The 25,547-nt window shown below is 54.3% G+C and overlaps 1 protein-coding gene across 11 annotated transcripts in view; it reads left to right on the top strand.

Annotated features, from left to right (window-relative positions):
• The window catches only part of Tns1 (tensin 1), a 217,620-nt gene that overhangs the window by 92,632 nt on the left and 99,441 nt on the right, over positions 1 to 25,547 (top strand). For 8 of the 11 annotated variants that reach the window (XM_063237477.1, XM_063237475.1, XM_063237473.1 and 5 more), the window contains 2 exons: positions 13,384 to 13,425; positions 25,246 to 25,287. In XM_063237477.1, coding sequence (XP_063093547.1) covers positions 13,384 to 13,425; positions 25,246 to 25,287 — 84 coding nt within the window. The remainder of the gene's footprint in view (positions 1 to 13,383; positions 13,426 to 25,245; positions 25,288 to 25,547) is intronic. The other 3 variants (XM_063237476.1, XM_063237481.1, XM_063237485.1) reach the window with 1 other exon arrangement.

The following is a 25,547-nucleotide window of genomic DNA, read 5'->3' as shown; positions in this document are numbered from 1 at the left end:
GCTCTCCAGACCTGGTTTCAGATGCCTGCATCCTGAGGTCCTTCTGGGGAACAAGGAAATATTGCAGGGGGGTAGATATGCGTCAGATGCAGTGGAACAATGCTGGTGACAGCCAGGCCTCCTTTGGCCTTCGCTGCTGGCCTTGATTCAAATCTCTGCTGCTGGCTAATTGGGGGTGAGAGGGGCTTCCTGCCGCTCGGCCACAGATGGACCTAAAGGAGCAGCTTGGAAGTGGGCTCTCAGGACCTGCTGCTTCTGGGGGTTCCTGGTGCCTGTCAGAGCAGATAGGGTTCCAGAGCAGCAGCCTGACGTATGCTAATTGGGTGGAACAGTTATGCTAACTTCTGTTACTATTATCTGTGGACTGGAATTTTGTGCATTATTTTCAGATAAGTGACATTTATGCCAGGTAAGAGTTGGAAACTCAGACAAAAAGATGGATACTTTTAATGGGAATCACTTGTGTTGGATAGTGTCCCAAGCTTGATAGATGGATCTTAAAAATCATAGACTTCCTTGTGTTTTGCTGATTTTCAGTTTCTTCTTCTGTAAAATGGGTATAAGAATAGAACTTACCTTGATTCACATGCAGTGAGGATTAAATGAATTGAGACACAAATGCTTGCAGCAGGCAGTGGCAGTAGGTAAAGTGTGGGACAGTTCTCTGAGCTGTAAGTGAAAACATGCTAGAACATTGTATCCTGGCTAGAGCAGAGAGGAGCCAGCCTTCGATGACATGCTCCAGATGCTTTTACTTTATTTAGTCCTCTATTCGGCCAACTTTACTTAACACTCCCAACCATTCTAGAGAGCAAATCTCCTTACCCCATCGTACAGATGAGGAAACGGGGTCATCTCCACAGCCATTCTGTGGCAAAACTGCTGTTTAAACCCATGCCTGGCTATTGCCCATTAGTTGGAACTCATAGCGTCTTGATGTGCTCGGGAATTTGAAAACAAGGCTCTGCACACAGGTGCTATGGTCTTATCAAACCGAGCCTGCGCTCTGTCACTGAGGAGGTTTGGTGCACACTGAGCTGTGTGGAGTCGGCTGGTGAGACATCATGACTCTGGAGAGGCCATGGGTAGACTCTGAGGATCAGAATTTTCTCCTGAGTATTAGGTGGCTGGTTTGGTTTGTTTTTCACTCTACTCCCTCTTTTGGCAAGCTTTAAATTCCTTTGAGAGAAGCAGGTAGACATTGCAGAGGATTCCGAGTGCCATCTCATAGGAGGGCACTGATCTGAGCAGTCCAGGGGAGCCCAAAGAAACAGCAGAAGTTTAAGGTCTATCTGTATATAGTTCTGCGTTTTAACACAGCTGAAGTTGAAAGGTATCTGATGAGAAGTATGTACAATTAATTTGGGAACATTTTTTTTCCTGTCTCCAACCGTTATCCTGCTGAGGGCGCAGCACTTGCTTGGGTTCAGTCCCTGAAAGAAAGGAGGAAGAGAAACAAAAAGAAAAAACAGGCTTTTATCCTGTCAGGATCAAGGGGAACCTTGAAGTTAGGAAACAGGGCGGGCAGTGAACCTGCAGTTTGCAAGGACTCTGCAGGTGTAGAGGGGCAAGTTAGTGGGCCCCTGTCCCGGCCGGCCAGCTGCTGATGGCTTCGTGTCAGACAGCCACGGCTAACATCCCCGTGAGCCTGTGGCATCTTCGTGGGTCTCTGCCCTGGAATCCTCTGTGGGGCCTGGCTCAGCCCCTGCCGCCAGCCTGCTCTGATGTCCCAGGACCTGCTGGTCTGGGCCTCTGTGGTTCCTGAGACCTTTGGCTCAGCGGGCTTTCCCACTGCTGTTACATTTTTTTCCCATGAATCTTTCCTACTTTACTGATCGACCACAGCTTCGGGTCAAAGACTTTTGCCCCTTAAAGTTCTCATCCAGGCACAGAAACCCCAGAAGGGTGGGGAGTAAAGGAGGTGGGGTGGGCAGGGCAGCCTCTTTCTGGGTGTAATTGTGGGAAAAGCAGATGAACTCCAAGCTTAGAGAAATAATAGTTCTCTTCATACCTCCGTTATGGCAGTTGCTGATTCTCTGTTTACATGCCTGTCTACCCCACAGGCCCACAGCGCGGCTCCCCTTCCTCCGCCAGGGTCCCTTTTCCTTCATCTTTGTCCCCCTGCCTGTGAGCGGGGCTCCTTGGAGTTTGGTCAGCACCATGGAGTCACTGCATGGTCCTGCGTCCCTTCCCGTCACCTCTGCCTGGCCGCAGCTCTCCCAGAACCTTTACGACAGACCGCAACCCTTTCCCCGATCATCTTCTTCTAGGAACTTCCTAGAAGTTGTGTTTTCTGTGCTGCGGCCACGCTACCCAGCCCCGTGCTGCAGGGAGAGGGTGGGGTTTTCCTGCTCTTTGAGTCTCTCTGGGAAGGAAGCTCAGCCTGGAACCCACATTCCAAACGGCCTGTGCAGCCCCACCACGCCTTGCAGCGACCCCACTTCCCTGGGTCCTGTGGTTTCAGGCCTCAGTGGGGCCTGGCTTCCCAGAGGCTCTGTTCTGACATCTTGAGACTTCCTTTAAGAATCTTCCCTTCTCTTCACTGCCAGCTCAGTCTCTTCATTTCCGAGGCAGCCCTTCCAGGCTGAACTCCGGGATGCCCAAACTGCTGCTCACCGGGCCCTGTGTCTGGCTCTGGAGGTGTCAGGTTGTGGCAGGGCCTGGGACATCTGTTTCTGTAGGCTCTGCAGGCCACACTTAGTGTGGCATGAGCCGCCCCTCAGGTCAGCTTTCCCTGAGCGGCCCTGGGATGAGCTAGCTGGTCCCTGTTCCATCCTCTTCCGTTGGTATCCATCCTCCCCACCTTGGAGGCCATGCTTTCCATGAAACATGCCCTGCAGTGACCCTTATCTGGGCAAGGCTGCGTGGGCCTGGGCACAGCCAACGCCTTGAGTTCTGCTAGAGCAGACCTCTAGTTCCATTTCTATGATTTATCAGTTATGTGACTTTAGGCTGAGGATGTGACCCTGCAGTACCTCATTTCCTTATCTGTAAAATGGGCTGATAGCTTCTAGTCATCTGAAATACAAAATGGAAATCAAAATGGATCTGAAGGTACAGGAGAGATAAGAATGGGCCCAGGGAGAAGACACAGCCAGGTGTGCAGGGACCCTGGCAGCCATATTGGACTCTGGCCTACATAGCCATGAGCTGTGCAAAGCCGTAACATTGCTGCAAGTGCATTGCAGAGATAGCTGCGTGGCTGCCCAGAAGCCAGGTGAGGCAGATGGGAAGGCAGCATGGAGGCGAGGGGACCTGCATTCGGATCCTGTTGCCATCGTCTGGTTCAGGGCCTGAGGTGGGGACTAAAAGATGTTTAGGAAGACAGGCTGTTCAGGCTTGGTGAAGGGGCAGAGGGGAAGAGGAGTCACGGGGACATTCAGGTTTCTGGCTTGAATAACTTCGGGTACCCATGGCAGGGTGTGTGGGGTGGCTATTGATGACATCAGGTACCCAGGAGGTGGCCAACTGTGGGCAAGAGGCGAATCCAGATGCTGGCCAGCATTGAGTCCTGGGTGCAACTGTGCTCTCAGGTCCCTGCAGGGCTTCCCTGTGGCCCACCTGGTTCTTGTGCCTTCTGGCTCCTACCCTGCCCATCCTTTGCCCCTCGATTGCATTCTAGAGCTCCAGGGCTCTTGACTCTCTTGCTCATGGGTGCTTGCTGGTGAGTCAGGCCTAGTGTGCAAGCTTGCTTCTCCCAGCCTCACTGATTTTGGGTGCATGTGAGTGTGGCTCCTGTGCTGGGTCCCTGCATCTCAGCTCGGGTGCCCAGGAGGCAGATTTTTAGAGCTACTCTGCAACAGGCAGAGCCTCTGAGGTGGACCAATGTGAGTGCCATCATGACTGTCTTGCAGGCTGGCTCTGGAGGGGACCAGCTGCAGTAGGTATACCAGTCCCATAGTTCAGTTTGCGAGTCCCAGCAACCCAGCCCTTCTCTGCTTCAGGACTTTGTGGCTGAGGACTGCTCTAATGGCTGCATTCCCCTGGCTGCTGAAGGCCAGGCATGCCCCGCTCTTCCTGTCCTCCTCCAGCCTGGTGTTTGTTGAAGGCCTGTGTCATGTGTGGAGCTGTTCCTTATGGGGTGACGAGAGGTCTGGAGGTGTACCCTAGGAGGGGAGCCTCTCTTGAGGACCTAGCCTAGAGTGGTGCAGGACCTGGAAACTGGCAGTAGGCCAGATGGCCAGTGAGTTGGGCCTGAGCACCTGGGAGAGGACCTGGGGTAAGAGGAGAACCTGAGGGGGCACTCAGAGCTGCTGGCGCTTCAGAGGCTGTTAATTAGGTCGGTGGTCCAAGAGGACTGGGGTCCAGGAGGATTTGGAGGGCTTTGAGTGCACGCAGTGGGTGCCTTGGGTTCTGTCTGCCTCACATTCTGGGTCTCAGCCTATGCTAGGTTCATAGTAAAGGCCAGGGGTTATCCATGTCCCTGCGGGGTCCCTGGCTCAGAAGGAGATCAGGGCTGGGACACGCGACCCTGGCCGGAGGTGTCCTGGGAACAGGCCTCTTCTTGCCACCAGGAACTCGATGCACTTCCTCTGCTGGGCAGTTCTAGCAGAACTCTATATAAGGGAAGGAAGCAGGGAGCTGGGGAGGCTGGAGCAGGCGCGGGGAGGCCACTGCGCAGCCAGAAAGGCACAGGCCCGAGAGGAAACGGATCCAGGGCAGGGGCCTGCGTCTTAGGAGAGCCCCGGGAAGATGGTGTCTTAGGGCCCCTTTGTCTTGCCTCTGTGCCTGTGTCCATGGCTGTGACATTTGGAGGCTCCCCATCTGTGACACTCTCAGGGCCAGAAGGATTCCTGTGGCGCCTGGTTTCCGGCTGACAGCGGGCCACTTACTGGTGGTCACTCAGTCGCCAACCCTTGTGGGTTGGCGAAGGAAACACAGGTGCTGGGCTGTCCACAGAGGGCATCTTCTCACTGTTTCCAGTCCGGACCAGTCTTGACCATGTGAGGTTGCCTTCTTCAGGCCCAGGTAGCCCCAGGGGGTGAAGGGCAGGCAGAATGATGGATAGGAGCCATTTGGTCTGGGGGTGGGGAGTGGGGCCTGCCCTGCTCTGGATGGGGAGGAGAAGTAGATACTGGGATGGGGGCTCTGGGCTGATGTGTGTGTTGCTCGGGGGAAGATGAGGGCTCTCAGGTTGCAGTATTTAAGTGGTCCTCTGACCCAGGACTCCTCTTCTTCCTTTCCTTTCTCCCTCCCCCTTTTCTATTAGGATTGTTTATTATTATTATTATTATTGAGATGGGATCTTGTTATGTAGTCCAGGCTGGCCTTGAACTTGCAGTGATCCTCCTGCCTCAGCTTCCTGAGTGCTGAGATTACAGGTGGTGCACCACTATGCCCAGCCTATTAGGGTTGTTATTGCACATCCCCTGCCTGCTTTAAATTCCCAGCTCCTCTCCCTCTGCGCCTAGTCCAGCCGTGTTTAGCCTGGAGCACAGCTTTATGCTGGTTCCTCTTCTATCAAGTGCCTTCTGTGGCTACCCAGTGTTGGCAGCTAACTGACTTAGCCTTCTCATCGGGGATTACAAGGCCAGTCCGGGAAGCACTCTTCACTCAGCCTGCGTCGCAGCCAAAGGGGTCCTCTGGCTGCCCTCCCACTTCTTATCCCCAGCCAGGTCCTTCCCACAGCCCTGCTTCCCTAGTGAGCCTCGGGCTCTGAACTGGCGGTGGGATGGCTCAGTGGCAGTGACCCATGTGTTTCCCTCTCGGGCACTCACCAGGAGTGGGTGAGACACAAGCCGGGAGCCGACTGAGAATACCTGAACTCTGTGTCCCTTTAGTCCCTGGCATGGCTGCAGTGGCTCGTGTTTCACCCAGCCTTGGAGGCCAGGGGCCTGCCTGGGAAACACAGGCCTCCATGAGTGGCGGACTACGACAGTCATGGCACTGTCACTGGGCCTGGGCCTTGGATCTGCCCGGTTTGTTGAGGCGATGCCTGAGCCCTGCATAAATTTGTCCTGATACCTCCCTTGAAAGGGGATAACATTCGGGAGGCTCTGCGCAGAGCCTGGCCTGCAGGGGCCTCAGCAGCTGCTGTGGCTACTTCTGTCTGATTGTTTCTACTTGCTGATGAATTCTGGCCAAGTTTTTTAACTTCTCTGAGTCTTTTATTTCAAAATCCTACCTAGAAAATGAAATAAAATAATGTACATAAACTGGGCACTGAGGCAGATGCTTATAATCCTAGCGCTCTGGGAGGTGACTTAGCAAGACCCTTACTCAAAGGTAGAATAGGGGCTAAGGTTTGGCTTAGTGCAGAGGCCCTGGGTTCAGTCCCCCACACTGAAAAAGAAGAAATGTATGAAGCCCTCGGCTCTGTGACACACGGCAGGTACTCTGCAAACCCACCGTCCCTCCCTGCCTTCCACACATGCTTTGGCGTCTTCAGATGTGGACACTGGGGCAGGAGGGGAGTCACGTATTAGCAAGATGGTCTTTGAGAACAACCCTGTCTATGTGTGGGCGTGGACATCCAGGTGGCGTGGTGTATGCATCCTGAGGATAAGTTTCCAGCCTTGAAAGGAAGGGGATCCTGACACACACTGCTGCACGAATGAGTCTTAAAGTTGTGCCCAATGTCTGAGTCAGCTTGGGCTGCCGTGATGAAGTTCCACGTGCAGGGGACGTTAACTATCAAAAGTCTCTTTCTTACAGCTTCACAGGGTGGAAGTCTGAGATCAAGGTGTCAGCAAGGTTGGTGTCTCCTGACACCGCCCTCCTTGGCTGGTAGATGCTGTCTTTCTCTGTGGTCTCCCCTCTGAGCCTGTCTGTGTCCTCACCCTCTCTTCTTTTTAATTTATTTTATAAGACAGAGTCTCACAAAGTCACTAAGCTCCTCAGGCTGAGCTCCAACTTTTGATCCTCTTGCCTCAGCCTCCCAGAGTGCTGGGATTACAGGCTTGTGCCACCCAACCCTAATCTCTTCTTATAAGAACACCAGTCATTCTGAATTTGAACCCTCATTTAACTTAATCACCTCTTCAAAAACCCTTTATGCAAATGCACAGTCACTTTCTGTAGTGTTCAGGGTTAAGACTTTAACACGAATTTAGTGTGTGTGTGTGTGTGTGCGCGTGTGTATAATTCAGCTCACAAGACTATGTGAAATAAACCAGACACAAACAGGCAGTTATTTGTGTGATTCTCTTTTATTTTTTGAGATAAGGTTTTGCTATGTAATTCAGACTGGATTTAAATTCATGACGTAGTACAGGCTAGCTTTAAGCTCATAGCGATGCTCCTGCCTCAGTCCCCAAGTACTGGAATTTCAAGCATGCACCACTACCCCTGTCTTCTGTATATGATTCCTCTTTATGAGTATGTCAATCAGGAAAAAACATGTCATGTTATTCTTTTGTTTTCATACCACAATCAACACAGAACACTTCTGTTACCTCAGAAGGGGCTTTCTCCCTCTCAGCAAGCAAGCAGTCAATTCCACAGCAGCAGACACCGCTGGCTGGGCGTCCTCTAATCCAAGCTGGTTCTGACACAGCCTACCTGTTGAAAGCGCCAGATCCCACAGGTGGGGACCCCTTTCCCAAGGGTCTCCTCTTTTAGATACCAGTTGCAAGCCTCAGGTTGTTTTAGCCGTGCATCTGATCCCTAGCCGTAAACTGGGGTTCCTGCGACCCCTCCCTGGGTTGGATTCATTTGCTGGTGTGGCTCAGAGGACTCACATCTGGAAATACTCAGGTTTACCAGTTTATCATGAAGAATGTTACCAGCGATACATGGGTTGCGGTATGGGAGAAAGATGCAGGGCTCCCGTGCCCTCTCTGGGCCTCACTCTCTGTAAACCCGCTGTGCTCCCTGTGCGGGAGCCCGCCCTCTGGAGAATTCCTGGGAGCCCGCGCTGCGCATGCGCGATTGCTGACAGCGGGGCGCGGGGACGCGCGCAGGGCCGCGCACACCGCAAAGCCTGTCTGTGCAGGTCGTCGGCCTCTCTGCAGCATTCCTCCTCCAGGGCGTGCGAACAGGGCTCCAGGAATGGGGCGGCCCTGTGACCTACTCGAGCAGGGTGGGTCCAAGAGGTTTTTAATGGCCACCCCAGCGTAGAAGATTAGAATTTTTATGATTTTTACGAAAAGAAGTCCTGCTGTTTTTGGCTTGCCTTGTGGAGAGTTTTGAAGCAGGAACCATTAAAACAAACAAAAACAAAAAATCCAAAGCCTGTTACACAGGTGGGTGACAGTGAGGTACCTGGATGTCTTAGTTACTTTTCTGGTTGCTGGGACAAAATACCTGCCACCCTAAATTGAAGGAGGAAAGATTTATTGCAGCTTACAGTTTGTAAAGGTCTCAGTCTGTAGTCGGTTGGCTCCAAGACAGGGTGGCATGGCAGAGGGGCATCACAGAGGAGAAGCAGCTTGTGACAGGCAGAAGAGAGCAAAAGCAAGAGACACGAGACAAAGCCGCACTCTTTCTGTCTTTTGTATTTTACTCAGATTACCCACCATTGCAGCAGGCAGCGCTCACACCCTTAATCCTAGCATCTTGACATGAATCAATCCCAGCATCACGCACGTTAGATCTAGCCACCTCCAAAAGGCCCCGCCTATGACCACATGAAGCGGTAGGGGGATATCTAGACACAAGCCGTAATACTGGAGATGAGCAAATTCATGGAGAAAAAAGTACATTAGAACCTACCAGAGTGTGGAAGGGAAATGAGAAAATTACATTGCTTAATGGATGTGGCATTTGTGTAGATGTGTGTCGGCTTATATCACCATGAATGCGTTCAATGTCACCGAATCATACACTTAAAAATGGTTAAAATGGCCAGGGGTTTAGCTCAGCAGTCTAAGTGCCTGCCTGGCAAGTACCAAGTCATGGGTTCAATCCCTGGTACCAAAAAACAGACAAACAAAAAAGAAATGGTTAAAATAGTTAATTTTATGTTCTGTACATTTTGCCACCCTAATAGAGTCTACCATAGATAGGACCAAAGAGAACATTTCCAGTGAGACTCATGTGACACGCTGGTGTCATACACTGAGGCTTTAGTTTTGGGTGGGGGTACTCTCGGCCCTATGGTAAGGGGCTTTGGGTATGGGTGTGGGGGACCCCTCACGATGCTTAACACATTTAGGAATCTGGCAGTTTAGTGTACCCGAAGCTGAGACCTTACCTGGGGACCCAGGGCAGTTTTGGCACCTGGTTGGGGCCGAGGTCCTGCTACTTGCAGAGCAGCAGTAGTGATGGGGATGGTGCTGGGCAGGTGCTGGGTTTTGCTCGCTCTGCAGAGAGCAGTGTATAGGGCCAGAGAGCAAGATTTCACCTTTTCCCACTGATTGGACCCTAGGTTCCTTCTTCTGGAGCAATGGTACTGACTGCAGAATGGGTCTCAGAGAGGTCAGGCACAGGACAGGGCTGGCCCAGTGCCGGGTACACGGCAGGTGCTTAGCAAATGGCCACAGGTGTCTCCCTTCCCAGGCCTCGCATCAGTCCCTTTCACTGGGTATTTGGTGTGCACCTGCTGCATTCAGGCTCTGTCCTGCAGCTAGTGTGCTGAACAAGACCTACTTCCTCGGTTTGCAGAGGAGGAGACAGATTATGGGAGGCAGCACATGTCTGTAATTACCACTTGTAATTACGTCGATGAGGGCAGAGCTATGGGTGCAGAGGAGAGAAGTGTGTGTGTGTGTCTGCACACATGTATCATTTAAGGAGCCGCTGAGGACTCTCTAGGGTAGTGGTGTTTAAGTTAAACCAGAAGGATGGGAAGACACAGCCGCAGAGGCTTCTACTGGAAGAGAAGGCCGTGCAGGCAGGAGGCAGCACATGTACAAAGGCCTCGAGGACAGAGCTGGTTGTTGGAAGGACTGAGAGAAGCTCATATTCCGTTGTAGCTTTGGGTCCTGGACAGTGGGATGGGACACGGGCCAGGTGAGGTGAAGAGCTTTCTGCCTGTGCCGGGTACCATCTAGTGCCTGTCATTGTCCCTGTCTCCAGGGACCTCTGAAGCTGAGTGGACACTGAGAAATGTCAGGCATGGGCCACAGTCCAAGCCTGTGGACACCCTGACCTCCAGCTGCCCTCACACTGTCCATCTTGGTGGCTCCAGGTCCACACTGCTCCACTGCAGTGCTGGGCAAATCATTAAGCTTTCTCTGCCTCAGTTTCTCTCTCTGTGAGGTAGGGACGATGGCACTGAATTAGTCCAAGCAAATGGTTTGATACTAGGCAATCGCTAAGCAGTGGCGGGTACGAGCCCAGTGCTATATACAGATGCACGTGCACTGCCAAGCAGCCTGTGAGGAGTGTCAGTGACACTTCTGTGGCAGGGTCTGCAGGTGGTAGACCCGGCCCGGAGGACTCAGCGTGTCTCTGGAGCCTGGCTGCTGTGCTTGCATTAGTCTCACCCTTGGCCAACTCCTTAATGTCTCTGCACCTGAGTCTCTTCACCCGCAAAAGGGGGTCAGTGATAACAGAGCTCAGGGTGTCATAAGAATTAGTTACACAAGGTAGTCAGAGCAGTGCCCCCGGGGAGCAAGTACAAGGCGAGTATTTGTTGCTGCTGTACCTTTGTCACTCAGGGCGCAGGGATGGTACCTAGGCCAGGCCAGGGCCTGCTATCCAGAGGCCAGTGTGAGGTGTGCCAGAGGAAAGGCCTGGCTGAGCCCTGGGATCTAGTGCCACTGGTCCCCAAGATGGGGAGATGGCAGGGCTGGTACTGAGGGCACCTGCAGACACAGCAGACTTCCCAGCATGGGTCCCCAAAGGTCAGTGGAGTGGTCGCTGTTGGTACCTGGTGTCTGGGATCACTGGGCACAGGCCACAGAGTGGCAGGGCCCCGGTGCTCCCCAGCATGTCCCAGGCTCCTGAGAGGGTGGCCAGGGGCCAGCGTGCCGGAGGGAAGCGGAGAGCCTTTTAAGGAAGCATTTCTAAAGGAAAAGAAAGAGAGTGACGAGAGAAAGGCCGGAACACACACAAGGTCCGTGGGCCGGCGGCCGGCCGGGAATGCACAGCTGTGGGAGGACTCGAGGGCTGCGACTGCTCCCTCCATCCAGGTCCTCGGACAGGCCCCTGGGCCCCCTTCTCCCTGCTGCTTCCGGGAGGGCCTGGGAGACCCTCTGCTTGTCACAGGAATGCCATCCTTTCTGCCCCCCACACTCCTGGACTCTGATGGCGATGGGGAGCCACCTCGTGCAGCCCTGGGGTAATGCCTCCTCCCCACTGCATGTCACTTGGTCTCTATGCAGGGTCCCAGCATGCCTGGCATCACTGTGAGACTGGGGCACGGTCAGGGCGCTGTCCTTCCTATCCACACACGCCCGTGGGACCCTTGGTGAGGGCACTGTAGGGGCCCAGTCCATGACTTGAAAGCTTACAACCCCACAGTGGGGTTTTGGGCTGTGTGTGTCAAGGCCAACATTTCCCCCTCGGCTGCAACCTTGTTTGGTGAGTGGGGCAGGCCGGGGGGGGGGGGGCCCGCAGGCCACAGGCAGCCCTGGGGACTTCCCTTACCTACTCTGTGTCTTCTTCCCCCACCAGGCCCTGTCCCCCCAGATGCTGCTTCTTAGTCACTCCTAACCCCAGGCTCCCGGGAGCAGGCTTCCCAAGTGTTTCCTCATTCCTTTGCAAGTGGGACTGTGAGTGATAAGCTGCCCTTCATACTGCAACTTGGGGATCAGCCCATCTGGGTTCACATCCCAGCCACTTATCAGCTGTGTGAGTTCGGGCAGGTTGCTTTACCTCTCTGTGCCCAACACACCTCCACTGGGGATAAAACACCGGTATCTACTTTGTCGGACTATTAGAGGACCCAATGAGGTAACATGGAGAAAGCATTTATAGGGGTGCCTGCTGTGGTGCAGATTAGTTAGCGTTGGACATTGTCTGGCCCCATCCAATTCCCACTGCAGTCCTGAAGAGCTGTTGAGTAGAATTTGATGTTAAAATTCAGTGCTAAACTGAGTGTGGTGGCGAATGTCTATAATTCTATCAGTCCTGGAGGCTGAGACAGGAGATTACAAAGTGAAGCACAACCTAGTTGATTTTGGAACTTAATGAGACCCTGTCTCAAAACAAAACAAAACAAAACAAAACAAAACAAAACAAAACAAAACGAAACAAAACAAAAGACTCATGGGTCATGGGGGCTCCCAGCCAGAGTGGGGGTGGTCAGCTGGCTGTCATCTGATTGGCTCGAGAGCCCAGGGATGCTAACACCTGGCCATTTTGATGCCACAGAGCTTGGAGCACCTTGTCTCATGGGTGTCTTCATGGGGCTGGTGTGTCCATCCTGGAAATCTCCTCGGGATGGTAGGACCACAGCATGGTTCAGCTCGGGTGGCCCTGGACCCAGCCAGTGCCATGGACTGTGGGCTTTCGAATCATCCCTCTCTGGAGCAGCAGGCACTGAGGGCTTGCTTGCTGTATTGGGAGGCAGTGGCTTCCTCTTTGACCACCCACGCCTTGTGCCCAGACACCCTTAGGCCTCAGCACGAGCCTCTGGCTCTGTCCCTCGTGCAGGCCCCTTGCCTGGTGCTTGGGTCAGGAATTGGAGCCAAGGTTGCACACTGAGCTCCAAGAAAAACGTGTCCCAGCTCGCAAAAAGGAGCACATGGAGTCTGATAAATGCCCCTGCTAACTGTCAGGGTGATGTTTGACTCTGTGGCCTGTGGCGGCAGTGGGGGTGTGTGTGTTATCTTAGGGAGAGGAGTCCGAGCAGCCAGGGAGGCCTCCCACCCGCCTCCTCTGCCTCTCCCTGGCCTTCTTCCCTGTGTGGAGGCCAAGTTGCCTCGGAGAGGAAGAGGATGAAGAGAATGGAATTGATGGAAGTGTGCCTGCTACACGGAATTCCCGGGATTCCGTCTCCAACCCGGGAACAGAAAGCAAGGATGAAAGTGATCGCTGCCTCATAGGGGTGCTGTTGCCCCTCAAAGTCTTCCACATTTGTCCCCAGGCCAGTAGGAGCCTTCACCCTGGCACTGGGGAGACTGCAGGGGGTGGCTTTACCTTTCCTAGAGGCCTTAATCACAGGTTGTAAACACTGTAAATTCTTCTTACCATATTGTGGAACATTCAGAAGACAGAGGGAAGAAAAAGAAATCTTTATTCTTACCACTGTAACCCACTGTTACTAAAATGCTTGTGTGTTGAGCTCGAGCCTCAGCGTCTGTGGCTTTTTGCAGAATTTTAATTGTGATGCACATTTCGTGTTTGCTGTCTGTATCTCCTCCCTCTGTCCAGGCATTGTTGCCTAAGCATTGCTCTGCCTGGCCTGTAGCTTTTGTTGCCCCTCACCTGGGACATCGACCTGTGTCCAGGGAAGGAATCTCTTTCCCAGAGGTGGTAGCAGTAGGAATGGCCCCTGGAGGCCACATCTATGCTCTCGAGAGATGCTAACCTGCCCTTTCTCTGCTCCTCCCACAGGTGGCGGCCCCCTGCGTTCCTCCTTCCAGCCATGAACTGGTGGTGAGTGACAGCCTGTCTCTTCTCCTGCAGCCCCTCCTGTGGCTCTGCAGCTGCAGCTGACTTTGGACCCATGTGGGTTGGGCAATTAGGTGGGGTGGAGGAGGGTCAACATCCCTGCGCTGACGCTGGACGGGGAGGAAATGAGTCATGAGGTCCCCTCTGATGAGATGCAGGGCTGCTCTTTCCAATCTTGAGACTTCGAGTACTTGGAAAAACCCATAAAAGGGAATTTTCTGTGTTTCCAAGTCTGGCCAGGTGCCTGTGGTCCCAGAGCTTAGAGAACCGGGTTGTTGTGGCATTGCCTTCCACCTGCCTGGTCCTGGGTCAGGCACCCTTTGCCTGGAGGCAGGGGGTGGATGGCAAGACCCACAGTGTCCCTCCATCTGGCCAGCTTGCCCCACAGCGGCGGGATCTGTTCTGCCCCTAAGCTCCTGTGCTTGATTGTGCCCGCCCCCGTCAGGCTTCCAGGGCGGCTGGACAGGGAGGGGACCCCTGTGCGCTGTGGGCTGTGGTGAGCATCCTGTTCCAGACTGATCCCAGCTGGGCCGGCTGGGAATGTTGACAGCATTTGCTCCCTGCCCTCCTTCCCCTTCACCCTTCTCTCGAGGCAGGCGGGCCTCCAGGCCACAAGGAAGGGGTCTGCACGTGTGCAGCATGACTCTGTGTGTGTGTGTGTGTGTGTGTGTGCGCGCGTGCAGGTGTGTCATGGAGGGGCATCATGTAGGCCGGTGCAGGGTATCAGGGGAGTCTCAGGGCGAGGCACAGTATCCTGGGGACAATACAGTTGTCCCACGCACCCACCTGGTCACCTGTTCCGTCCACACAGCAGATATACAGTCAGGCCACTTGGCTCCCATATCTAATCAGTGTGGGATGACCAGCAGGTCCTCTCTTTCTGGACCTGGGCTGACCTCTCTGTCTAAGAGAAGAATGGATTAGATCTCAGTGTGGAGACATATTCTCAGCTTCTCTCCCTGTTCAGGGTGGTGGCACAGTGGAATCAAGGTCATGGCTGTTCCTGGGCTCTCAGACTCTTGGTGGCCTAGGTAGTGTTCTCGCTAGCCAAGGCCAGGTGTTTCCCTTCCTCTGCAGGGGCCCTGCCCCCTGACTGCTTAGGCTTAGACCCTCAGGGAGGCAGCTGCCCAGCCGTGTGTTCCAGATGTAGAGTGTTAGTCGCAAGTTCTGCACTCTGCTCGGAGCCAGGTCCCGAGTCAGCTGACAACGGCAGGGCTTGAGGACAGGCGCCATGGGGAGGGGACCAGAATAGCTTGGGTTGGAAGTGCTGGAGAGAAATGTCTCTGGGATCACAGAGTGACGCTGTGGGAGCCCAAGGAGGGTGGCAGCAGGGTGGAGAAGGGGTGCATGTCTCCTTCATTCTGGCTGAACTATCAGAATGTCCTTGGCTAGGTGAGGGGGCTGAGGGTCCAGGGTTTAGGGACCCAGGCAGAGCCAGATGTCTTCCCACTGGGAGCTTGTGAGCTTTGTTTACAGGAGGCATTGGCCAGGGGTTGGGACAAAAGAGAATAGTTTGGCATTCCAGCTGGGGGTTGCCCTTGGGTTCCAGAAAGGACTTCTGAAATCTGTCTCTGTGCGGTGCCCCTACCTGCGGAGGGCGCTCGGCCCTCCAGGAGATTGGACCAGCCCCCTGGTGGCAAAGTGACAGAGACAGCTGGGCTGTCCTCCAGGGTCCCCTGCCTGAGTCAGAACCCACTTCCCAGCAGAGTTAGGATCCTGGGCTTTCTGCTCCTTCCCTGTGGGCCCCTGTTCCCCCATCTGCTGTGCTCCCCTACCCCCTGAGTTCAGGTGTGTGACGCCAGAGCTCCTTAGCCCCTCTGACCCTCAGCTTCCTTTCTTCAGCGTGGAGGTATTGTCATAGTCGCTACCATGTAGGGGGTCAAAAGGACCAAACGAGTGAATCAATCCACTTGGTCTAACTTCAGAAGCCTCTGATGACTGTCCCTCTCACTTGGAGCAAACCCTAAGGCTCTTCCCCTGGCCTCTACCGCTTACACAACAGCTGTCCTCTCACCTCGCCTTCTTCTAGAGGCCCTGTCCCTTCCTCCCTGAGTTGCTGCCAGCTGGCCTTGCTGACTCTTGAACATGCCCCAAATGACACTGCCTCAGGGCCTTTGCACTTGCTGTTCTCTTTTGCCTGCAATGTTCTTCCTGCACATACCTGCAAGTCTTTTCCCTCCCCCAGGTCTTTACTTAAGTATCAGCATTTCCCATCCCTTCCCTGCTTCCCCATCCCCAGAGACACTGTGGATTTTACTCATTTCTCTTTATTTTGTTTAGGGGGGCTTTACCGACCTCAGCAGAGGCTTTTATCTATTTGGTGTGTTCCTGGGTTCCCAATGTCGTGCACACAGTAGGTGCTTTATATGTGTTTGCCGAGTGGCCAGGAGGAAGGCATGCAGCCAGGTGTGTCTGGCACAGGTTACGTTTGTGATAAACGGGACCACTGTGGCTGTGTCCCTGGCTGGCCCGTGGGGCGACTGTGAGAACCATGGGTGGGGATCCGAGGCAGGGCAGCTGCCTTTGCTGGACACCTAGTTACTGTCCCTGGAGAACGGGAAAGTGGCCCCGGGGAAACCAGGAGAAAGTTTGGCTTCCCCCGAGAGCTCTCAGCACCTGTTTCCTCACAGCCAAGCGCTTTGAACGGGTTCACAAGAGGCAGGAAAGGGTGGGTTTGTGTTTTTCCTTCCTTGTCCATTCCCAGCCTGCCCTTCAGCCTCTGTAGCGCTGGTCTCCGTGCTCCCCACCCCTCCTGTTCCCGCACGTGGTGTTTCTGTCCGTGTGTTTATCTGTCCAGGTTGCTCCCTGCCTCAGTCTGGCTGCATCTCTTTCTCGGGCCTTCTCACTGACCTTCTTTAACTCTTACCCCGGGATTAGGATCTCTCCTGTCCACACCCAGGATTTCTGTTCAGCTTGTGGCATTGCTGGCTAAACACGTTTTCCAGTCTGTGCCCAGGCCAGCCAGTGAGAAGTAGCTTAATCTTCAACCCATGTTTTCCATTTACTCAACAGATGTTGCCCAAAGGCTTGGGTAAAAAGATCCTAAGGTTGCCCCTCCTGGGGGGTCCACCGTGGGGTAGAATGGGGGCCCTGTTTGCCATGGACTCTCCTGATCCTTGGAAAAAGCTGAAGCAGCTTTTTTCAACTTCTGAAAAATAAGAGTGCGAGGAATTTCCCATAGCTGATAGCCAAGTGGAGTGGCTAGCAAGGTCATCCAGATGCCAGGCCCCTGGGCGCTCCCAGCAGGGCACTCAGGAGACCTGGGCCGAGGTGACTTGTTATGCAGGCTGCTTCCCTTTGCACAGCCTATGCCAGGGGCTCAGGGTATCCTTGTGGAACGACTTGGAGGTTGGGGTGGAAGAGGGATGGGGTGGAGAGAAATGCTGATTTCACCTACAACAGTAATGTAGAAGCCTCCCCTTCGACCCTCCTGAGCTAAAAATAAAGAAATCATAAATTTTAAAGTGTATGCCTGGCTGTGCACTATCAGGGATATGAGTCAACTCTTTGTGCAGTGGATCCACACTGCATGAGCTACCTGCCCATTAGTCACTTAGCCTCGTCAGATATCAATCAGATGGTATCATGTACTTGTTTAGTGGCTCTTACTTTGCTTAACAATGACTCCAAAGCACAAGAGTAGTGTTGCGGACAGTTTGGTTATGCCAAAGGGCAGCCTAAAGTGCTTCTTTTAAGTGAACAGGTGAGAGTTCTCCATGTATATAGAGGGTTCTGTATTATCTGATTTTAGGTACTTTCTAGGGATCGTAGAACTCCCGCCGTAGACAAAGGAGGCTACTGTATTAGCAATAGTAAAACACTAGCCCTTTTATGGAATCTTATGCATGATGTAAAAAAAACCACTTTTTACTAGTACACATTTGCAGTACATTATGTTTACACTCCTCGTGTGAAGTTGGTACACATACATGACACATCTTAATTCCTTTTTTCATCCCCATTCCCTCCCCGCCCTCTCCTGACAATAAAGGGGCAATTGTATTCTTTGTTCCCAGCATCTGCATGAGGAACTGAGGTCAAAAGCCACAGAGTTATTAAAAGGGAGAATGAACTCTCAGCTCAGTGGTCTGGCACCAGAACCCACCCTCTTAACCACAAATCTCAGTGACGAATGTCACTGTCACTTGCACAGCACCTGCAGTTTTCAAAGCCTTTTGCATGGGATCTTGGGAACCCCCAGGGCAGGTCCGAATCCATGCTGGGGAGGCAGGAAGAGCGTGTGGTGTGTGGGGTAAACTGGGGCTCAGGAAATCTAGGTGACTTGTGCACAGTCACATGGCTAGTGGCATCAGGGGCTGGGTCAGGATTGTACCCCAGCTCTGCTTTCTCCCGGGAACCCCACTGCTTGCTCCTGATGGAAGTATTGCCAGGTGCTAGGTTTTTCCAGTCCCTCTTTCTAAACAGCTAATGCCTCTGATGCCCACTGGGCTTGGTTTTGGGAGAAGGCCTGTCTGTCCATTCTGCCAAAAAAATACCTCCTAAATGCAATATATGTGCTGGAGAGTAAACAGGCCCTGAGATCTTAAACAACTTTCCTGAGCTCCCTCTGTGTGGGGTTTGGGGTCAGAAGGCATCATGCAGTCTCATGGGAGAGGAGGAGGTGTGATGCTCACTGCTAACTGGAGCATGCATGTGGACCACTCCACCCTTCCCTGTGACTTGTTGTCCATCAGGGACATGGCAGAGTATTTGCTTTGGAGTCTTGGCCCGATGCATTTGATCCCAGGGTACAGAGTGGGCTGCAGGGGGGGTATGTTTGGGAAATCTTGGAACTTGGAGCTCTGCCAAGAGATGAACCTGCTCAGAGGCTGACTTCCAAAGGAGAGGGGTGACTGCATTCCCTGAGGTCAAAAGCCACAGAGTTATTAAAAGGGAGAGTGAACTCTCAGCTCAGTGGTCTGGCACAGGAACCCACCCTCTTAACCACAAATCTCAGTGACGAATGTCACTGTCACTTGCACAGCACCTGCAGTTTTCAAAGCCTCCCCCTGCCATGGGGAGGAAGGTTGAACACCCCAGTTTGTGCAACCAGAGGGCTGCTTTAGTCCAGGGAACACGAGAGACAGGTGCAGACGGGGAGAGAGAACTTGCTGCGGACGAATGGGCTCACTTCCTATGTGCTTCAAAGTGGAACCCCGTTGGTGTTTTGAAGAAAGGGAGTTGGGTGAGAGGAGGGTGCTTCCTAACATTGCCATGGCCCCTCGGGGATTTCTGGAGGTGGATCTTGTTCTGCCACTGAGGCCCCCTTTGCTGTGGCCACCTATTGGGTTGCTGGGAGAGAGATCCGCTCCTGGACCTCCCTGGCAGAGTCCTCAGGGCTGCGCAGGTCCTGCCTTTAGGCTGGGCTGTAAAGGTCAGGACTTCCTGGTGTGTGCTCCGGACAGGCACAAGAAGGGTGCAGGGCCCCATTCTTCGGGAACCTCATGTTCAGTGGGGGAAACAGAGACAACTCTACTATGGAAATTAATTGGCATCTAACTTTGGGGTTCTGCCCAGAGGCAGTTTTGGGGCTCAGCGTGTGGGGGAAGAAGCCATTTGCTTATGCTGAGATGGTTGGGCAAGTCTGGCTCCTGCTGCAGGGTGGATTTGAGACATGAGCAAATAGAAGAGAGGAGGGAGGAGGAGGGAGGACATTCCAGAAGGCGGCAGGGCTGAAACAGAGGTGGGCAAGGCCTCAGGATGAAGTGCTGGGCCCACCAAAGGGCGGGGCAAGTCCAGGGTAATGATTTTAACCAGGCTGCTCTTGCTGGAGGAGAGGATTGGGTTACGTTGCCTGTCACACCCCCTTGTGGCCTGGCAGGGGTGGGAGAGGGGTAGTAGAGTTCAGGAGTGGAGGCAGAGGAGCCCTAAGAAGAGGGTGGGGTGGCAGGGTGTGCAGTCCAGAGGAGTGGGGCCGGCTCCTGGAGGGGTCCTCAGCCACTCCAGGGAACTTGAACTCGATGTGCTAAGCACTAAGGGCCATTATGGGTCCTTGAGTGGGGAAGTGACCCACAGCAGGGTCTGAGAGCTAGGAGCCTATTGCCAGCTGCAGGGTGGCCTGATAGGGAGGAGTGGCCATGGCCGGACAAAGGCCGGTGCAGATTCCAGCCTGGGCTGTGGAGGCTTCAGGCGAGGGTGGGGGGCAGTGGAGAAAGGGCCAAGGGGAGCACCGCTGTCCAATGCCCAGCCAGTTGCAGAAGGACCTTATCCAGGGGCCATGGCAAGCGGGAGTGTGAAATACTCTGGCCTGGCCCGGGGCCAGCGCTGGTGAGGGTATCCAGGGTTGCCCAGCCTCAGCTAGGATTTGGGTGCTGGGCCCCTTGGGATGCACTGGGGGAGTGGCAAAGGCAGGAGCAGGCTTGCCTGGGTCTTTCCCTGAGGGTGCAGAGAAGTTGGGCATAACTTTCCACTTAATCATAGCAGGTCTCTTCTTTTTCTCTGGTGGCCTCAGCCTGCCTGGGAGAGGCTGTGGCCCTGAAGTAACTTTGGCTGGACATTTGGGGTCCGACACCCTGCTGCCTTGCCTGGCTCCAGCCTGCCTGTGCAGTACCCTGCAGCCAGCCCTGGGTTCACTGGTGCCACTTCTGGTGCCTCCCGAATTGTACAGGCACAGCAAGGTCATATGCAGGCTTTGAGGGGCAGACCTGAGCTCACTGCACAACCTCCCTCTCCAAAAGCCCTGTGTCCCCATTTGCCAGAAGAGGACCAAAGTATCCCTTTCTGTCCTAGTGACTGTGAAGTGATACTTTGCTGCAGGAGAACCAGAGTGCTGAAAAGTATCCCCTTCTCTGCTGCCGTGCAAGCTTCTTGTTGTCATGGTTACTGATGCTCTGGGCGCACAGCCTTTGAGTGACACTGCACCTCCACCAGCCATCGGTCATCACCTGCCACACTCCCGCTCTGTGCCCCATGAATGTGGCTCCCTGCCCTCCCGCCTGCATTTGGCTCTCTCCTTTCCTCTGTTTGGGGTTCTATTTTTGGAACCAGCAAGCCTTAAATAACTTTCTCTCCTGGGTCCTGGGTCTGGGTCCTGGGTCCTGGGTCTGGGTCCTGGGTCCTGGGCCAGTCCAGCCCCTTGCCTGCCTGCCCCACCCAGTGGCTCCAGCTCCTTGCCCTGCCGATCGGCAGCACCGAGTGACCTCACAGTTCATTTCATGGCAAGACATGTGATGTCACGGGGTCATTTTGGCCCTAAAACCTGCCTGGATTCCAGGCCTCCCAGGGGACAAGAGAAGGGAGAGCTGGCAGAGTGGAAGTGGGGTGAGGAATTTGGACGGAATGTTCCTTGGAGGCTGAGTCCGCATTCTGTATCCCCTGCCCCCAGCCCGGGCAGGGCCTGCCCCCCAGCCTTTTCCTCCCTCCAGAACAACAGCCCACAAATACATTTTTCCCAGCCCACCCTCCCTGCAGGCCACCAAGGTGTCCTACGGCATGAGTCCCCAGGCAGGCATCCCAGACACCCCGAGTGCTGCAGCATGGTGGCCCTTCCCAGGCCATGCAGTGGGTTTGGAGAGGACATGTGTGTCTTTTTTTTTTTAGAAAAATATTGAAGAAAGGATGTGCAGTTTCCCTTATCCACCCTGTGGTTCATAACCCCTCACATTCAGGAAGTTCTCTCTGGGTCTGATGTCAGTCTCTCCTGTGGTCTGTTTCCTGTTCTTTCTGTGGACGTGTAGCCATGAAGTGCCTTCTGACAGAGGACCTGAGACCAAGGGTTGGCTCTAAGTGGGCTCTCAGAAAGTGGGTTTCCAACAGGAGGGCTGATGGTACAGAGTGAGGAGGACTCAGAAAGATGCTCTGGGGGGTCGAGAGAGGGAGGGAGGGAGAGGGGCAGATTATTAATCTGCACCCTCAGTTTGCTCTACTGTAAATGGGGCAGTGCTTGCCAGCCTCGGTGGTCATGAGGGTTGGTGATCAGGAAAGCAAAGCGCCTGATACTCTGTCCAAGGTGTCTTTAACACTTCATGAATACAGCTTTAGCATCTCCAGACCAGGGCCAGGAGTAGCTGGAGGCAAGTAGGTCCTCTGGGCTGTGAGATTCGAGGAGTGTCACTCTTGGGCTGAGCATGGGCACTCACAGGTTCTGTCAGGATCTGTCCTGCCTAAGCTTCCCACCCATTTCCACCTTGTGGACCAGGGTTTGAGGCCCTGGTGGAAAGCGATCCCTAAAGGGCACTGGAGTGCTGGGGCTGGACGAGGAGGGGACCAAGGGAGGGAGCTGTCCTTCTTTGGGCTCCGTCTCCCTCACCCTTTGCAGCTGGCCTTTCGATGCCTGCCAGCCTTAGCTGGGGCCCAGGGTGAGGCGCAGTGTGAAGAGTGTGGTAGTGGGCTTTGGACACCTGGAGCCCACCCCATGCCTGTCACAAACCTTGTGATGAGAGGGGAGGGAGGAGATGATGCCTCAGGCCTGCTGGGGGCTGGGTTCTAGGTGTCACGCAAGGGTGTCAAGTACAAGTGTGTTTGTGGTGGGGTAAGAGAAGTTCAGGCCAAAATCTAAGCAAAGACGGAGTCTAGGACCTTCAGATGCTGGGGCCCCGAGTGCCAGGTGCACTGTCAGTGAATGTTCAGCACAGTTGGGTATCAGGGAAGGTTTGGGGTAGTGTGTCACCCCACAGATATTTACTGAGGCCGGGCACATTTCTAGGCTCCTGGATGGGGAAGGAGAAGTTAATATTTTAGTGCAATAAACAGACACTAAATGAGATTAGTAAGTAAAATATGTAGTACGTTGGAAAGCCATGTGTTCTAAGCATAAAAATAAATCAAGAGGTGAAAAGTGTGCGGGGGAGGCGTTGTGTGTGTCATTGTGGGGGCTTCAGATAAAGGTAGGATGACCGCCAAGGCCTGAGAGTCTCTGCCAGCCCTCAGAGCTCTGGGGCCGCCACACAGGGGAACTACAGCTCTGCATGGCCAGAGCTCTGGCCGCAGCTTCCCCGCAGGGCCTGGATTGGGGTGGCTCACTGGCACCCGACTAGTCCCAAGCTTTTCTCATCTCCAGTAGCCCTGGGATTGGCAGTGATCGGGAAGGAGAGAGTTGAGGCCTCGAGTCCCAGGAGAACCGGGGCGGGGCAGCGTGTAGCATGCACACCCGGCTGGGTTTGCAAACACATAAGACGGCTCCGGGTGTTTAGGCTGGGAGGAGCTTCTGGAAATTTTTAGCTCTTCAGGAAGCATGTAGAGCAGTGAGTTGAAGGCATCTGATCGCTGGCAAGTGCTGCCCTGTGGCTGGCCTCCAGCTGGCAAGGGGAAGGGGCGGGGGCACAGGGATGGTGCTCAGATGATCGCTGGCAGGAAGAGGACGACTGCTGCTCTGCTGAGGACTGTGGTTTCTAGTATCGACCCCACTCCCTTGTCTGCCTGATGCCAGGCATGAGAGGGGTGGGCTGGAGGGGCAGGGTGGGGCACGGTGGCTCAGGGGGTGTGTGGGGGTGTCCTGAGCGTGGGATAATGAATAATAGCAACAGCCAACATGGACTGAGAACTTTTTTCTGCCTGGGACTGCTCTAAGGGGCTCATTGCTCTGTTCCATTTGGTTGCCATGAACTCATTGTAGGCTATCCTTCGAGGTATGCCAGGACCATGTGACCTGCTGGGCAGTACCAGTCAGCAGCAGGGGCCCAGGTGTAATCCCAGGTGGCCTTCAGGCCAGTGGTTCCAGCATCATCTATGAGCCTATTGGAAGTGCACATTCCGGGGTCCCTGCATGGATGTCACTGACTCAAAGCCTGCAAAGCGGGGGGAGGGGGCAGGCACCATTGGTCACTCTGCTGAGAGCTGGCCCATTGGGGCACTTTCCTTGAAGGGACATGAAGGAGCTTTTCAGGACCTGGGGTACCCATGTAGATGATTCCATGCCCCCATTTTTGTCATATGAGGAAAGCTGGGTCCTCCTATGGTCAGGGAGGGCTGTAGAGTTTGGTGCTCTGGGCTCACATATCTGCTCCTGGGGAGACTCTGCACATACACGGTCCTGGGACAGCTTTTCAGGGGACAGCTTTTCATCTCCCCCCAGGACACCAGAACTGCTCAGAAAGGAGCAGTGGGGCTGTCTCCATGCAGGTTGGAGGTCTCCATGTAGCTGGAGGTCTCCAGGTGAGTATAACAGAGCCGTGGACAAGAAAGGGAGGAGGGGGGTAGTGAGGAGCTTGGTGGGCCAGTCCCACCACGGAGGACCCCTAGGGCTAGAGCCAGCTCCCAGTTGAGTCTGGTCACAGTACAGGAGGCAAAGGGAGTGACCACACTGCGAGAGCTCAGGGCTTAGAGCTCAGTAAAGGGCAGCGGGTCCTGGGGGTTTCCTGAGAGCTGTGTGTCCCCTGCCCCAGTGGTCCATGGCCTATGAGTGGGAATTTTAGGAGGAATATTGTTGGGGGTTTAGGATTAGAGCTGAGCTGGGAGAGGCAGAAGGTGACATCATTATGGGTCCTCAGAGCCATCCCCAGTGTCCAGGTGGGGAGATGAGGGCCTCTCTGGGGTGGGATGGGGGTGTGCGCCCACTTCTACTATGTGCCAGGACCCTGGTCTCCCTCCAGTGCCCAAGCTGCTCAACAAGTCTCAGCTCCTGCAGCGAGGTTTTGGATTCAGTCTGCTCTCCAGGCAGGAAGGGGAGATGCGTCTGGCTCCTTTGAAGGAGGAGCACTGTTGCATTGAGCCTGTCCCAAATTCCCCCCATCCCATCTCCTGCCGGATGCTCACACTGTCCGTGGTCTTTCTGTCCATCCCCCTGTCTCTGCAGACAATCATTTGGCCCTCAGGCCCTGCCATGGGTTGGCAGGCATTTCCTGTTCCAAGAGCCCTTGTCTTCAGCTGGGTCTGTGAGCATCCTCCAAAAGGCTTTCCTCATCCCCTCAGCGGTACTGGTGACCTTCCACCTAGGCAGGGGCCCAGAGCCCCAGGCTGAGCTGGAGGCTGTGGTCCAGAGATGCATCTGGGACCAGAAGTTTCTCTTCCTTCTCTGGGGGCCTGAGGGGCCCACTTTTTGGAATCCCTTTGCAGGAAGCTTCCTCTTGGTCTGGGCAGAAGAAGGGCAGCTCTGGGATGACCTGTTCCCAGGGGTTTTCCTGCACATAAGTCATAGTCCTTGGCATGAGGGAGCTTTTGGTTTCAGGATAAGAATCTTAAATAACACAATTGTAGGGAAACAAAGGCGTATATTTCCACAGTGAGATCCTTCCCACCCTGAGATGATCTGCAGATAGAGAGGCAGACTAGAGCTCAGTTACCGTGGTGGTCAGAGAGAGCTTCCTGGAGGAGGGAACTCTCACCTTGGTGTGAAGCGAAGCCACTTTATGAGGCAAGGCCTGTTTGTGCCCATGGGGTAGCGGCCAGGTCTGATGGGGCAGCTTTGTGTGTGGAGACTGAGGTCTGAGAGGACAGAGATTGGGGGGAGACCTTGGACACTTCCTGGAGCAGCAGGGAGGGGCGGGCTTCTACCCAGGCTGCTGTGACTTCATGCAAAGCATACAAAGTGCAGAACCCAAGCTGAATTCGAATCCTGTTGTCCCCATTAGAATTGGTACCTTTGGGTCACTCACTTCCTATCTCTAAAGTGACACTGAGCGACCATAACGGTCCCCACCTCCCAGGATTCTGGTCTTGGTCCTCAGTGGGAATCTGCAGAAATGGTGATTCTAGTCCTCACGGGCCTGCTTTGTTGTCGGTGCCCTGCCATTCAAGTTTGGGGCCGGCCGGGTTAGGTCTGAGTCCTGGGCTGGTGTCACCTGTGCCTGTCCTTGCCGCCAGCCCTGGAGCAAGCCCGCCCTGTGGTGTTTGTCCGGGGGCCTCACTGCTCTCTGCTTTCATCTGCAGCCCGTCGCCACAGAGACTGCGCCGAAGAATGTAGTGTCCGCGGTAAGTGGCGCGGGCAGGTGGGTGCAGGGCGGGTTTGTGGGAAAGCAAGCAGGTAAGCCAGGCGAGTCCTGGTGGGCGAGTTTCCCTTGCCAGTGGTAGCATGAAGTCACGGCTTGGGGTTGAAGGATTTGAGTTTAAATCCTGACTCTGCCAGAGTTCTAATGTTTTCTTTGTGTGGTGCTGCATCTCTAGGCCTTAGGAGTTCGTTTGTTTGTGAGACAGGATCTTGCTCTATAGCTAAGTTGCTGAGGCTGCACTCG

The sequence above is a fragment of the Cavia porcellus genome, unplaced genomic scaffold (genome assembly GCF_034190915.1).
Source record: "Cavia porcellus strain 051 isolate PalLab524CR breed Dunkin Hartley unplaced genomic scaffold, mCavPor4.1 scaffold_26, whole genome shotgun sequence".
NCBI lineage: Eukaryota > Metazoa > Chordata > Mammalia > Rodentia > Caviidae > Cavia > Cavia porcellus.
This window is presented reverse-complemented; position numbering and strand designations above follow the sequence as displayed.